General features: G+C 39.8%; 1 protein-coding gene across 1 annotated transcript in view; it reads left to right on the forward strand.

The window, feature by feature from the left end:
* malrd1 (MAM and LDL receptor class A domain containing 1) overlaps window positions 1-16,362 on the forward strand; it is a 64,229-nt gene that overhangs the window by 16,207 nt on the left and 31,660 nt on the right. Inside the window, exons 8-17 of the mRNA XM_076888580.1 lie at window positions 209-576; window positions 1,312-1,745; window positions 4,783-4,870; window positions 4,949-5,128; window positions 5,220-5,376; window positions 6,675-6,831; window positions 6,910-7,020; window positions 8,175-8,388; window positions 8,492-8,733; window positions 11,181-11,469. Of these exons, the coding sequence (XP_076744695.1) occupies window positions 209-576; window positions 1,312-1,745; window positions 4,783-4,870; window positions 4,949-5,128; window positions 5,220-5,376; window positions 6,675-6,831; window positions 6,910-7,020; window positions 8,175-8,388; window positions 8,492-8,733; window positions 11,181-11,469 (2,240 nt within the window). The remainder of the gene's footprint in view (window positions 1-208; window positions 577-1,311; window positions 1,746-4,782; window positions 4,871-4,948; window positions 5,129-5,219; window positions 5,377-6,674; window positions 6,832-6,909; window positions 7,021-8,174; window positions 8,389-8,491; window positions 8,734-11,180; window positions 11,470-16,362) is intronic.

The following is a 16,362-nucleotide window of genomic DNA, read 5'->3' on the forward strand; positions in this document are numbered from 1 at the left end:
TCCCCTGGGTGATTGGAGAAGTTCTCCAGGCAGAAAGCAGGAGCTTTATAAATGGTCATTTTTTTCCTTCAGTGTCCTCAGGTATTATGTCCATTGAGTATTTTCACTACAGTATGTGGATGAAGGCAAAGGTTTCAGGTATAGCATGAGGGAATGCATCCATTCAAAATTAACATTTTGTCTTCCATCACTGTCTTATTCCCCTCAGGCATTATAATTCAGGCATATCTGTGGGAGCTGCTGACATGTCACTTCGAATCGAAGGAGTTGAAAACCACACTGTCATATGGAGAACATTGTACGACCAAGGACCCCACTGGAACCAGGTCACCGTACAGCTGGGACGCATCACCCAGCCTTTCCAGATCTCCCTGGCTAAAATCAGCCTCGGCGTGTTCGATGGAGTCGCCGCTCTAGACGATATCGCTTTCAAGAACTGCTCTCTGCCTCCGGCGGTGGATGAGTGCCCACCCCACACACATTTCCACTGCGTGCACACCAAGGCATGTGTGGAGCATCTGCAGCTCTGTGACCTTGTGGACGACTGTGGGGATGGATCAGATGAGGCAGGATGTTGTGAGTGTTTTTGATGTTTGTTCTGGATCAAAAGTAAAAGTACTCGTCATAGTGTTGCATCAGTGTCTACAGGGCATTCCCCTGTCTTAGCTTGTTGAGATGAAGCTACTTCATTTAATTTCACTTGCAACAGACTTGGTTTATAAACGCAGAAATAATAAACAAGTTTAATCTGAGGCATTCAGCTCATAAAAATATCTGTTTCTCCTTCCAAGAGGACTATATTCTTTGGTGGAGGAATTGTTTAGATATTTTACATAAAGCTGCTCATCTCTAATTTCACACATTAAAATCTGTTTGCAGGTCCTGGGTAGCGTTACTGCAGATATGAAAAAAGTTTTTAAAAGTTGCATAAAGCATTTTGAAGCTCCTTACTTCTGCTTAACGCTACATTAGCTGCTGCTGCTGTGTTAAAGCAGTAGATCTGAAATGGCACTATCTGTGGCGAAGTTAAATTATGGGTAAAACGTAGTCATACATTCTCAAGTTCTGCTTGTAGACTGTATATGAAAATATTTATTATTTTCATGTGTGGCCAGTAGACTCTGCTGCACTGATTCTGGCACTTTTTTGTGTGTTTATCAATGTTTATCAATGTCAGTCTGGAAAATTCAAGTTTTCTTAACGGTAGATAAATACAATTAAATGGACAAAGACAAGATGTTGATTGCTTTTTATTGCTTTTTATTGTTGTAGTTTTGTCTGTAGTGAATTTCTCTCTGCCATGTGTCACAGCTCCAGAGCTGCAGTGTGACTTTGAACATGGGCTGTGTAACTGGAAACAGGAACAGACTGGAGAAGATGTTTTTGACTGGACCATCTACCAAGGCCCGACTCCATCCTTTAACACAGGCCCTTTGAAGGACCACACATTGGGCACTGTCTATGGCCACTACCTCTACATTGAGGCATCTGCCCCTCGGGAGTTCAAAGACACGGCGGTGTTGCTCAGTCCAGTCTTCAAACCCACCCACCACGGTGGCAAGTCGTACAACCACTGTGCTTTCCGCTTCTATTACCACATGTTTGGAAAATATGTGTTCTACCTGGCGGTGTACTTGAGGACCACTGCTACAGGCCGTGGCCAGATGCTGTGGGTGAAATATGGAAATCAAGGAGACTTCTGGCACAGGGAGACTCTTTACCTCAGCAGCGCTCAGCCTTTCCAGGTTAGCTAATGGTAGCATTTACATAGACATCATTATAAAGCAGTGTGGCATTTTCAGTGAGGTATTTATTGTTTCACGTTTGTGGGATTTTTCTTGGATGTTTTAACCTTTAAGCATCATTTTAAGAGTATAATTGGTAAAACATGTGATGTGCTCAATTTAATCTGTGACTGTCGTTTTAAAAAACCGACTTTCAGACAGTACACTCAATACATGGCAAAATGAAAATACGGAAATAGGAAGAAAATATCTCAAAGTTCTGCTTACACAGTGGTTAAGATATAACTCTTAGGTAAACCCTGTGATGTTACAGTCTTGGCATCCCACTGTGAGTCATTTGCTTTTGGCTCCCTTGTGTAATCAAAGTAGATATGCACACATAAGCTCTAGGTAAAAACAGTTCCCTTTGCAGACAACGCCAAGACATTAGTGAAGCAAAGCGTCTGCATGGAGTGCACTCCACCATTGCGTGATGAAGATCCATTTAATAGCTGCACTGCTTAACATCGATCCCTCAAGATGGATGTTCTGTTGTCATTACTCATGAGTGAGTATAACTTGACACGCAGTTAAAGACTTTTGCTCTGCTATGGCAATGAAAACAGCAACTCTGTGTGTCAAGTCAATTGACTGCAGAAAGGGTAAAAGTGGGAGAAAAACAGACACTGATGAATTAAATTCAAATTCAGAGTGATCCATTTGCTCCCAGTGCAGGCAAAGTGCCATGAAATGACAAACTCTAAAAACCGGGCATCTGAATAGTCAGTTGTGTCAAATTCATCCTTTTACATTTCCATTAAGACTTAATGTGGTCAATGTAAGAACAAAAAGACATACATCATTGCATTTCCTGCTTAAATCATCCAAATGTGATAATATGAAAACTTAAACTATTAAGGTGCCTTATTCTGCACGTATGTAGGATCTTATAGAGGCAAAATTATCTGTAAAAACATTTCTGTACTTTTCACGTTCAAGCTGTTTTCTTTTTAAAACCTGATGAGAATCTTCGTATTCGAGTATTTCTAAATGATACTTCCCTTTTTTGCAGTCAGAAGCATGCAAGTGACTGCTGAAACAACATCTCTGAGAAAATTGTTTAAAAAAGGGGAAACACATATAACCTGGATAACTGAATGCTTTCTATAAGAAAAATTCAAGTCAATAATTAAATGAAGAAATATGCGTCTAATTTATTGGCATTTCGGCAGTTTTAGATAAAGGAGGCTTTTGCCAAGTATTGATAATTGTTAATTTGCATTATTGAGCCACTAATATATCGAATCAAGTTGTCCGTTGTAGGTACCAAGGTGCTACGCATTGCAACAAAAACCTCCATGTAAGGTTGCATTTGGTTGCTAGCAGATTGCTGCTGCCACTCAAAAACTTGAGAATTAGTGCCTTACTGTTAAGCAACAGTAAGGCACTAATCAAGAGCTTAGAAAGAAAAGCCTCCAGACTTCTTTAAGTTTCTTGAAGACGTTTCAACCTGTGATCCAAGAAGCTTCTTCAGTTCTAAAAGCAATTGGTAGAGAATCCCAGATTTTTAAGCCATATTGGGAGTGTCCCTAACAGGGTCGTGGACCAACTATTGATCCTCTGCCTAATCACACGAGTCAAGGTGGGAAAACAGTTGTGGGTAACGATCAGCCAAGGTTTCAGGTGAGCCCTTGTGAGACCTTGCCCCACTCATGTGACTAACCCTAAGTCACATGATAAGCTTGTGTGATTAGGCAGAGGATCAATCGCGAGGTGGTTTCTGGTGTGACCAGTTTCACCTTGTCAACTAGTCCCTAGGCCTCTGTGCCTGAGGCCTTACAGAACAAACACACAAAGCTAATGTTAGCAAATTTTAGCATGTTGCTCAGACTGAAGGTGATATGATTAAACATTAAAAAAAAGTTTTTTTCAGTGTTTCCTCCGTAAAACTTGTGTGTAATCTGTCTGTGTGCAATCTTTTCTTCGGTGGCCCTGAAAGGCCAAACGAACTGCAACTTAAGAAAACACCAGCAATAAGAAAAATGCTGCAAAAGCACACAAAACACAATGGAAATAGGAAAAACGACAACGGAAATAGGAAAAATTCAAAACAGAAATAGGAAAAACGAAAACCGAAATAGGAAAAAACACAAGGGAAGTGTTTCTGGGGAGACAATAACCCGACAGACCAGTTGCAGGAACACAAAACATGGTAGGTGTGTTTTATCATGATTCATATAATACTGATAATGAATTTTTAGGCTAATAGTAAGGCTAACACCATCGGCGTAACTTTGTGCTGAACATTGGGGGGGTCAAGATCTCTAAATAAATAAATAAATCTGGATAAATTCCCAGAAGAAAATCAACAGCCTATTTATGCAAGATAATTCATAATTTTATTGGGGGGGTTATATTGGTTTGGTCTGATTATTGGGGGGGGGGGGGGGGGGGTCATAACCCCCCTAACCCCCCTGGACATTACGCCCCTGGCTAACACACTTACCTCTCATCTTTTCATTCCTCACAGAGCCGATAGATCCTACCCTTCTTTTAAGTGTCTCCCAGCGCAATTCTTAGCATATTTTGGTTCCTGCAACTGGTTGTCGGGTTATTGTCTCGCCAGAGACACTTCCCTTGTGTTTTTCCTATTTCGGTTTTTGTTTTTCCTATTTCCGTTGTGTTCTGTGTGCTTTTGCAGCGTTTTTCTTATTGCTGGTGTTCTTAAGTTGCAGTCCGTTTGGCCTCTCAGGGCCACCGTACTTCTCTCTAACAGAGAATTTTTACTTAGACCTTCGTATAGCTATCTAATTGGGCTTACTTCAGTAGATATTAGCAAGGTAACAGAGACTGTTGTGAGTGAACCAAAAGGTTATATGAACATTTTCGAAATAACCAAAAGTGTCCCAGCAGATGTACTTAATACCAAAATCCTGAGTTCACTTTTAATTGGTTCCTAAATTAATACACCAGCAGCTACAGCTGTTACTGTTAAAAGCTTTGGACGGACTTTATACGCTAACTCGTCGACTGAATATGCCGTGTGTTTATTTCCCAGATTTTGATTCAAGGTACAGTTGGAGATGATTTTACTGGAGACATTGCTATTGATGACCTTTCCTTCCTCAACTGTGAGCCTTATGAAGGTAAATGATTACAACACAAAACTGTACAGTGAAATTCTGTTTCCAGTGTTTGTTATTTTCTACTGTCTCTTGCTCTAGGAGAGCTCCCCACACTGAATAATACAACTCCAGCAGTGACGACTCCAGCCCCCACAGTTCAACCCAATATGTGCCATTATGGAGAGTTTCCTTGTGGGACATATGGGGAGTGCATTCCCTTCAGTAAAGTGTGCGACTTTAGATATGATTGCTCTGATGGATCAGACGAAATAAGTTGTGGTAAAACATTTAAAAGGCTTTAACTATTGCATTATCAGTCTTCTTAAATGTTTTTGAGACATTTTTTATTTTTATGTCCCCTCTTTTCCAGTGAAGGAAAGCTGTGATTTTGAAGGAGGTGACACTTGTGGGTGGAAGATCGTCAAACCCTCTTTCATACTAAATCACTCGTTTCGCTGGTCATGTGACCAAGGGGAGAGCAATCATTTTGGAGAGGAGTACCACCGTCCTACTAATGACCACACCCTGTAAGCACCTACCTAAGAGTTTTTGAAATTTTTTCAGTATTATTGTTCATTTTGAAACCTTTATAATACCTTTCAGCATTGATACTTCCTTCCAAAACGTGCATGTGCACTTAGGCACCTCCATACCATCAGAGATGCTGGCTTTTGAACTGAACGCTGATAGCATGTTGGAAGGGCTTCCTTCTCCGCAGCATCCGGGATTACCAACAAGATTGTCTAATCTGGATATAGAATACTTTCCCACTGTGAGACAGTCCATTTCAAATGAGTCTTGGCCCACAGGACACGACGGCGCTTCTGAAGCATGTTCAAATATGGCTTTCTTTTTGCAGCTTTAGTTCGCATCTTAACCGTCAGTGGTTTCTGGAAGTGTTCCTGGGCCCATTTAGTAATGTCAGTGACACAATCATGCTGATGAGTGTTGCAGTCTTGTCTGAGGGACGGAGCACCATCCAATAAAGGTCTTCAGCCTTGTCCTTACACACAGAGACATTTCCAGTTTCTCTGAATCTTTTGATGATGTTATGCACTGTAGACGATGACAGTTGCAAAGGCTCTGCAATTTGACATTTAGGAACATTGTTTTTGAAGTCATCTTCTTACGCACCCTTTCACAGATTGGAGAGCCTCTGCCCATCTTTACTTCTACCAATTAAATTAATTAATTGCCAGATGTTCCCCCAGCTGAGTGTTTTTGAACTTTCTTACTTCTTCAGCAATTTATTCCCTCTGGGAAAATGTAACAATCTACAAAATATACAGACAGCTGCCAGTGGTTCTCCTCAGCCTCCTGGTAGATGCAGCTATGGTATCAATTGAAAAATCCTACATGACTTCCTTCTCGTTATCGCATTCACCAGATTCCCATCCTTGAGATTTTTAGTAGAAACCCCAACAGTATCAATTTGAAAGTCCTACATCGCCTCTTTCTTGCATTCGTATTTGTAAGGGTGTTCACCTTTCCCGCCTGCCTGGCAGGGCAATAACAATATCCCATCAGCCGTTTAGGCCTGAAGGGTAAAAATCATAAACGAATATTTCCCAAGAGAAATGCCAAGAAATCACAAATGGGTTGTTTCCTTTAAGACAAATGTTTTACTGAAAAAAAGTGTATATTTTTGCACTATAATACACTAAATAAAAATACAGCTGTCAGTTCCAATGCAGAGCCCTTTCTCAGTATATCCAAGGCACTCAGGCTAAAGACATTACTAAAGCTGATTTAAATCCTCATTTCCGTCTCAGATCCGCAGCTGAATTTGAGATCTTATTCTGTATTCCTGATATTCCTCTGATAGCAACAGCTCCAAGGGGTGGTATATGTATGCAGACAGTTCAAACGGTGGATACGGTCAGACCACTGACCTCCAGACTCCTGTCATCTCCTCCACTGGGCCGCAGTGCACCCTGGTCTTCTGGTACCACATGAGGGGCTTCACCGTGGGAACACTGAAGGTAAAGAGAGCAGACAGATCATTTCTGTGTATGGGGTCTCATCAGAATTGAGTCACGGAAATATGTTGATGTCTGCAGGTGCTGCTGAAGCAAACAAACATCACTCATGAGGTTTGGACTGAGACTGGTAACCAAGGCAACAAATGGAGACGAGGAGAAGTGTTTTTGGGGTTATTGAGTAATGTCCAGGTCTGTTACATAATTTTTCCCTAAGAAAACTAGTGAGATATCTAAATCAGTTTAATGCAATGAAATGGTTCATATCAACTTTTATATAAAAAATAATATAAAATAGTCATTTTTAAACAATTTAGACATTTTATACAGTGGTATTTTTATAATGATATACAGTAAAAGTATAAAATGACAGAACAACAGCTGCAAAAGTGAAAGGGAAGGTTTACAAGATAGTATTTACACCTGCTATGATGTGTGGATTGGAGAGAGTGATACTGACAAAACCAACGAATCTGAGCTGGAGGTGAAGTTGAAGATGCTCAGATTTTCATCAGCAGCATCAAAAGGGCAGCTCGGGTTTAGTGGTTTGGAGACAAAGTTAGAGAGGCAGGGCAGAGATGTTTGGACATGTGCAGTAGAGTAGTGGATGTACTGGACAAAGGATATAGACGATGGAGCTGCCAAGCAGGAGGAAAGAGGTAGACCACAGAAAAGATTCATGGATGTAGTAAGGAAGGATATGAAAAGAGTTGGTGCCACAGAAGAGGAGGCTAGAGTGAGATGAAGGCAGATGATTTGCTGTGGTTTCACCCTTTTATTGTTTTTAATAAGTAAAATTCTGGACAATATAATTTGGCTTTTTTTCTGACAAAAATTAATTCAAAATCATGTCAAAGTGAAAACAGAGTTTTACTAAAAAATGTCAATGATTTAAATTCCATTTAATTCTTCACAGCCACTTGACCTAAGGCAATCTTTAGAGAAGTGCCTGTCCTTTCAAAACAAGAGATAATCAATGTCTTCATCTGAGGGGCAAAACTGCCACACCCAGATAAAAATACAGTGCCTGCCCCGGTGGCTTGATTGCACCGGAGAAGTCATCCCACTGATGCACATTAACCTTTGTCAGAACAGAGAGTCAGATCAGAGCTGATGGTACAATCAGCAGCTGAAAGGCTTTACACACCAAACCTTCAGAGCCCTTTTTGAGACTACAAGTGCCCTTTTCCTTTCCCCATCAGCTGACTGCCACTAGACGCGGAATAACAAGACTCATTAGGACAGGACTCTTCTGTTTCTGCGGCTTGCCTGATAACATTAAGCATCGACCTCTCCAAAAAAAGTGAGGACTCAGAGTTGATCCCGGGTCTGTTGTTCTTTTTCAGGTGGTATTCTCTGCTAAACGAGGGATCAGCTACATGGGTGACTTGGTAATAGATGACGTCGGCTTCGTGGATTGCTCCCCTCCTCTTCCTTCAGACCAGCCTTGCACACCTGAGCAGTACACCTGTGCAAATGGCCACTGCATCCCTCAGGACAACCTGTGTGACTTCATCAACCACTGCGGGGACAGCTCAGATGAGAACCCCTACATCTGCCGTGAGGCCTCTTCTAATGTTTGGCTGATGACTTTAAGTGGAAGATTAATTTTCTGATAAATGAACAGCTGTGATTGAGTTCGTCTTTTATTGCCATCTTTCAGAGGGTTTTATTGAACGCTGCAGTTTTGAGTTTGACCTCTGTTCCTGGCGCCAGTGCCAAGAGGATGACTTTGATTGGAGGATCAGCAGCAGTCCAACCATTGGAACTAGGCCATCAACTGACCACACCCTGAGAAACTCCTCGGGACACTACCTCTACTTGGAAAGTTCATTTCCTCAGGAAGATGGCAGCACCGCTCGTATAATAGGACCCCTACTGAGCCGCAGGAGCTCACAGTGCAAGGTCAGGTCAAGGTCAAAGGACAGAATGTACGAGAATTATTAAAAATACAGCTAAATGAAGACGCTAAAAAACACTTTGCCACAGATTAAATTTTTAAATTCTGAGGTCATCAAAATTTGGCCGTTTCTATTGGTTTTGATGTGGCATGATTTGAGCTGGTAGGCTGGTTGGTAGGCAGGTGTGTCCTGGTACCAACACAAATTCCATTTAACCCTAGGATGGATGGATGGATTATTTGAGCTATATAATAAAATACTGTATTTTTAATTAATATTATAAAATATGCATTATTTAACAATATATTAATAATCATCATGCCCTGTTGAATCCTCCCATCTTTGGGTTTTGTGAGTCAGTGGATTCCTAATTAGATCTCTTAAGAAACATTGCTTTATAACAACATGATTGATGTTATTCAGATAATTGTCTGGGACTTGTGTGTGTGCAAAACCTTTGAACTACAACTGATTTCTACATATTTTGCTTCCAATCAGCAAAACTTTCTTATACTTTAAATGATTTCAAGCAATAATTTTCCAAACTTCCTGAAGATCCTTGGAAGTTGTTCTTTGGACATTGGCTGTTTTTCAACTTTATGCACTAATGCATAATTTATTCCCATTTCTATTGTTGAATCTTTGAAAAATGCCAAAGATAACACAGTTTGACACTAATAAAATTGTATAGTTGCACCAACAAGATGATTCCCAAAGATATAATAACTGAAAATGTGCCATCTTTTTGCATGGTATGCAGTATGAGGAAACTGGACAGATAGAGGACAAATGAACAATTAACTGGCCTGAAAACCTATCTACAGCAGATTAATAGTATTTTTAAGTAATATCTTTAAGTAATAGGGGAAAAATATCCAACAAAGATCTGACAGAGGACCCAAGAGATGCCTTTTGTAGGTGTCAGTGGAAGGGAAACAGGAAGAAAAGGCTGAGGTATGCCAGATTACACAAGAACTTCACTCAAAAACAGTGAAAACAGGTCTTATGAAGTTATGAATCCAGATTTGAAATTTCTAGTTGTAATTCCCACCAATGTGCTTACAGTGCTTACAGTGATTTCTAAAACACAGTGGAGGCTTTATCTTGATTTGTGGCTGTAGTGTTGAAGTGCACATTTCAATAAACCTCTACTTCTACCTTCAGTTTTCTTAGTAAAATATAAAGAAATAAAGGGTGTCTTGAGAATTTTTGCACAGCAGTGTATAATATAATATATTTATGTTTGACTTTCAGTAGTAACTAATGTAAAATATATATATTTAATATATATAAGAAGAGCTAAATTCAGTGGTTTTGGTATATTCACACTATCAAGATTCAAGTTCAACTTTTTGGAAAATACGCTCAGTTGCTGCTAAGAGCTAGCTGTAGCTAAGCTAACTTAGCTTAGCTTAGCATAAAGAGGCGATGGAGATGAAAATAGTCTTTCTTGTCATTTAGTCCTCAAACAAGTGTAAAGATGAGATGTACTTTTCATGTAAACCCAACCAGCTGCTGACTTTAGTTTCTTATGTATTTCAGAGATGAGTGGAAAACGTTTATTAGGAAGGACATGAACGTATTTCTTAAAATTAAGAAATTCCTGTCAGCTTGCAAGTTTTAGTCTTAAGAAATGACTTTTAAATATTGACCTTCTTGTTCTTACAATTAGAGCTGAAAACGTGATGCAACTAAACAGGCAATTAGCAACTGAGTGTGTATGCTTGGTTGGTAGTATGTGTGTGTCCTCCCAGCTGTCAGCCCCATGCTCTACTGGGAAATGATTTCTTGATTGACTGCCTGGTTTGCTCTGTGTGTCGTGTCTGTCTTATCCTGCTCCTGACCTGTCAATCAATCACACGGTTAGCAAAAAGGCTCCAATTAAACTGAAGGGAGGGCTGTGCTATGGGGGAAATGCTCTCTCTGGCGAACGAGAGAGGGAGGTGTGCTGCCACAGCTCCTGAACAAGCCTCTATTTGGAGAGAAAGCCCATAAAATATACTGCTAACTCACTGATGTGTGATGGAAAAACACAATTTCTCTCTGTGCCTTAATAAAGGCTACAACTGAAGGGAAAAGCACATCGATCCAGTGACAGACCGAGTGGATTAAAACTTAATCACCTTAGCATGCCTCTACTTTTTGTTTCTTTCCACAGTAGACCAATATAAGAACAAAAAAGAAGAGAACAAAGTGGTATCAGTGTGTCAAGCAAGCGACCTTTGAAAGATCCAAGCCTATTATTTAGAAAGAGTACCAGTGTAGATATAGTAGCGATTGAATTATTTGACATCTTTATTACAGTACGGATATTAGTCCGTACCAACATTTTTCCCCATTTCCCATCAAAAAATTTAAAGTCTTCAGGGTTAGACATTACAGTTACTAAACTATTGATCTTTTTTTGTGCTATTTAAATTAACACCTTTTTCATTTTCCTCCTTTTCTCAGATGCGTTTCTACTTCCACATGTCTGGAGATGGCATTGGGACTCTCAGTGTGTTCAGCAAAAGTGAAGGCCATCTCCATCTCCTCCTGACCCTGACGGGAGATCAGGGCAACTACTGGCAGATGAAGGAGATCCCGCTGAGCAGCTCCAGGGACTTCCAGGTCATGTTCGAGGGCAAGGTAGGCCGAAATCCAAAGGTTGACATCTGCCTGGATGACATTACCTTCTCTCCAGGATGCCTTCTCGCTTCCTCAGCTACATCGCCCGATAACACTCCTTCACCTCCTCCAGGTACGCAGTTCACTTTATTGGACATATGTTTCATTTCGACCTTGGCTGTTTCTTTCCGTGTTATTGTACACCCTCCTATCATTCACAAAAATATGAAAAACTGTAAGCCACCAAAAACTATATAGTGCATATATTGCTTATACCGGTAGTAAATAAACTAGAGCTTTCTATAAATCACAAACGTTTTACATCATGGTCTTCTCATGTGACGTCACATATTGCTCGAGAGTTGTCTGCCATATTGTACCTGACACAACCACCAGATGTAAGTGGAAAAACATGTATTCCCTGACTGGTTTGTGAGTGGTTTTCTAATAAGAAAAGCAAACAGTAACTGCAGAATGTTCAAAGCATTTCCTTTGGTCACCAGCAGATTGCTGCTTTTCCTCAAAGTTTGAATCACGTGGATTTGCCTGCAGTTACTCTTCAAGCGGTAGAGCAATGGTGAAAGGTGTGACACAATCGAGATACAGAGATTGTTTGCCTTTAAAGTAAAGGTTACTTTTGATGCTTGTTGACTGCAGCACTGAGGCACGACTTTTACTGAATCCTTGTAACTTTGCTGTTTCCCTGTTTCACCTATCAGGCGAAAAGTCTCAAAATCTGCAGTTGCAATAACTTTGGCAATCCTCTCTTTTTATAAGAGAGAATTGCCAACACTGGGGTAAAAATGTGGAACAGCTACAAATACTGCTGACAAGAACCTCATCTGCTCATGGTTCTTAGTACTCATTAGCAAATATTAAGGCAACAAGCTATACTGCAAATATGGCTAACATAATATGCTTATGACAAGAACTACTGTGCCATATTCATGAATACTGTAGTTTAGACTATTTCATGAGTGAAGGAAAGCATAGCATAAAGCATAAATCTCTTTCAAAGCACATCTTATTGCATGCCATAGCAGCTGACTCCACTTTTCAAATTTGATCCCAGTTGGTTTACTCTCACGATTTACACCAAAGTTCTTCTAGAAAACAAGTGTCAGTACTCTCCAGCCATCTTGGTAACAGCTTCAGGCAGAAGCTGACTACCGAGCAAACGTCATATAAGTTATGTACAGAGAAAGCCCAGAAAACTATTTTATAAGCTTATCTCCATCTTTACTATAACAACAAGTTGGTATTTCTGCCAAAACACAGTGAAAACGGCTCTGCTAAAAATGTGCCAGTGCAACAACACAACAGGCTCAGTTTTTGGTCTCTATTGGCTCTTTGGGCACAGAGGTTTGACATCCACCATCTTTTCCATCATGTCAAATGCCTCCTGTGAAGAATGCATTAATATGGGCCTTCAAATTCCAGTGAGACATTAAATATATGTACTCTTACTAGATGAAAGTGGTGAACTCTGAGAGCTTCAGTGCAATATTAACTCAGGGGCCAGATCTCACAGTTGCAAGCACTTAAATTCAACAAGGCGCTCACCTTGCCAAACAAGAGGTATTGCAATAAATGCCTGGCATGTTTGCTCTGCAGTCAAAATTAAAGGACTGCGTGTTTCTGCAAAAGACTGAATGACCAGACGAAGGCCAGAGTGTAGCAGGAAAAAGCTGTTTTTATATTATTGCTTCTAAAAGACCCGGCTATTCTAATAATGACTTTTTAATTCCGCCGTGGCAAGGCGAATTCTGGGACTGTAGTCATTTTCTGTGAAAAGCTGTTTAACTGTTTCCCTCTAGGGCTGCTTTATATGAGGATTTTATCACAAAAGCTTAAAGATCACTGTCATTGAGGCAGAACGGAACAGCACAGCCCCGAGTTCCCAATTAAACTATTTGGTGAATTTTCAGAAAAGATTTCACTAAGATGTCGATAACTACAGTTTTGATTACTTTCACCTTGATAGTTTGCTCATATGGGCAATCGGAGAATTAATAATGGCTCCTGGGTTATTATAACACCACCTTCATTTGGAGGTGAAAACTGGAGTTGATGAGGACTGGATTAAAATGAGCTCAAAAGCTCAACCAATCCAGATTTAGAGCTCTTGAAAATAGAGGTGTCCTATCAAACATGCTGGTTTTCTTTGGACTAACATTGTCAAACGTTGCACATTTCCATTTTTAAGCTTTTCGGTATCTTCGGTTTTCCGTTAGACACTCGTCTTAATTTAAATTACCTATATAAAACATTCCTTTCTTGTTTTTTTGAGCAATTCAACAGTAACATCCAGTTTAAGTTGGAGTTTTGCTGATATAAAAAAATAAGATGTTTTGAACTAAAACGAACAATCTAAGGAGAAATGCTCTGAAACGTTTGCTCACCTCGGGGCTGAAGCTCTGACCAAAGCGAACCCATCATAGTTTGAATTTTAGACTAGGGAGATGTTCAGCATGTAGAGGTTCCTCTGCATCCCTTGCATTTTTTATGAGCGAACCCTTTAAAAGGCAAGAGAAAACAACAAGAGCTGATTTATCGGCATTGTCACTGTGGCTATAATTGGCCTATTAAACGTACTGCCTTTCCGATGCAGCTGATGTCGAGGGAGAAGAGAAAATCTGATTGCCTGTGCGCAGAAAGGGATAAAAACTGTGAAGCTCCCTGTCATTTTGAGCTGTAGAGGGTTTGTATCCAGCTGCATGGTGATGTGCAGGATTATCCTTACAGCTGTCTCTTTCTCTTACCTCTCTCTTCGTTTCACTGTCTGTTTGCATTCGTCTCTTTCGGTGCCTACAGTGAATAGCTGTGCTCCAATATTAATCAGACATTATTAGAGAAGTAGTGTGGTGTCAATAAGAGTCGCTGCAGGTTTGCATGCTAATGATGCTTACCTTCAGCTTACTCCATTGCTCTGCTTGGTGATTTTTCTCATACTGTTGAGACTTAGAGGAAACTTTTATATATCCATCTTGAGCATGCAGCTCATTTTATATAGTTTCCTCTCATTATGATGGTTTTAAAAAAGTGCATGCGTTTTAGGTTTATTTAGAATAGAATAGAATTCAACTTTATTGTCATTGCACATGTCACAAGTACAAGGCAACGAAATGCAGTTTGCATCCATCCAGAAGTGCTTTAGCCATGATATAGATATATTACAAAATTTATATTAGCAATAATATAGATATATTACCGAAATGGGTCTGTTATAGGTATGAGGGTACAAAAATGGGTCTATTATGGGTATATTACAATGTACACGGTATGAAGGTATGTTATGAATATGCTATAACTATAAGTATGTACAGGCTGTAGTGGGTATACAAGCTATGTACAGGCTATGAACAGGATATAAATATAAAGCTATAGAAATATGCAAGTTATAAACAGTTGTAAACAGTTGTAGAATTATAATTATCGTATTGTACAGAATGATTGTTTATACAGAATTATGCAGTAGTGCAGTTAAGATAAGTGAAATATGTGGCTACTTTATTTATTTAGCTTGTCTAAAATTATTTCATTTAAACTTGAGAAGGTCACTCATCCTTTCAGACTGAACGTCTATGTATGCTGGAATGGGAATCTATTCTGCTTTTAATTATTTTCATAGATATTAATTACACTGGTAGACACTTAAAAGTGGTCGTCTGACACTCTGTGTTGGCCTTGTGACACTCTGGTTGCTACCGTTCGCCCTCTGGCAGCTGGTATAGGCTCCAGTTCCTCTTGCAGCACTGAGTCATATAAGTGGAAGAAAATGCATGGAAAGGTTTACAGTTTACACTATGCAATATATGTTAAGGGCTTAAACATAGGCCATAAGGAGCTGAAATCCAGTGCATAGGACTACTAGTTTGAGACATATAGCAAAATTAAAAGGGTCAGAAGATGCTTTTTCCCCCCTTTAAACATGACAGGATAATTTTCTGAAAGAAGAAGGAAGAAGCAAATAAAGTAGTGTGAAAACAGGAAAGAAAGGCATTGTAAAGAACACGGTGATATGAAGTGTTTCTTGAAGGTTAAGTCAGGGAGTATCACCGCTGCCCTGACAGTGAGGTGAGTCCAAGTGGCCATTAATGAGACAAGAGGGAGAAGACTTGAAACAGAAACCTTTTCTCTTTGTGTCTCAGCAGCTGCAGGCTGCAGAGGACGTACAGTAATATTGATGAGAGCAGAGACAGCAGGAACTGTAATTATATACTGCTGTTCCCTCGGGAGCTTTTTCTTCCACAGCTTCAATCTATATAAAACCATCACACGATGGAGCAGAAAGACCGACCGCTTTTACTCTCCACTTGCACTTGTTTTATAGCTCTGCCTGGAAAAAATACCCAAAACTGTAGAACAACACACATGAATAATGTTAACGTGGAGTTCTTCGTTTGCATCTGTAGACTGCATGTAAATGTGAGCGTGTGTAAAGGAGAGACAGAACAAAATGCAAATCAGATTTGAGCCGATCTTCTTCTTCAAGTCACTATTGTGTTGAACTTGCAATAGAACTGGGAAAATACAAGTCAAATAAGTTTTCCATTAAAATCCTTTAGTAAAGCAGTGAAAGCGAAACTTTTTAATATTTTTTGTGGCTCTTTCTGTAAAAGAACTGGAACATTTAGGGTCATCTACTCTTTAATACTTGTGCAGTCAAGTAAGTGGCTGTGTGCAATGTTCGTATTATGGAAATTCATTCATAAAGGTCCACATTTTACAGTAAAGTGTTTCTAATTAACAATAAATGTTATAAATATTTTAGATAAAAACAGGACAGTTTTCCAGTGAATTATCTGAAACCTGGGTGTCCTTCTATATTCAATAAACCTTCAATAAACTTCCTATCCTGAAATAATTCACTGGGATTTAAACTTTAATGTTGAACCTGAATGACATTGCTGCACAAGGGGGCAGCATACCGCTCAAGGCGCCTGCCCACATACTGTATGTAAGTAAGGACAGGAGCAGCCTGGTGAGAAGGTCACATTGCCAGCAGCCTTCGAGCTCTTTGAGT

The sequence above is a fragment of the Maylandia zebra genome, linkage group LG9 (genome assembly GCF_041146795.1).
Source record: "Maylandia zebra isolate NMK-2024a linkage group LG9, Mzebra_GT3a, whole genome shotgun sequence".
NCBI lineage: Eukaryota > Metazoa > Chordata > Actinopteri > Cichliformes > Cichlidae > Maylandia > Maylandia zebra.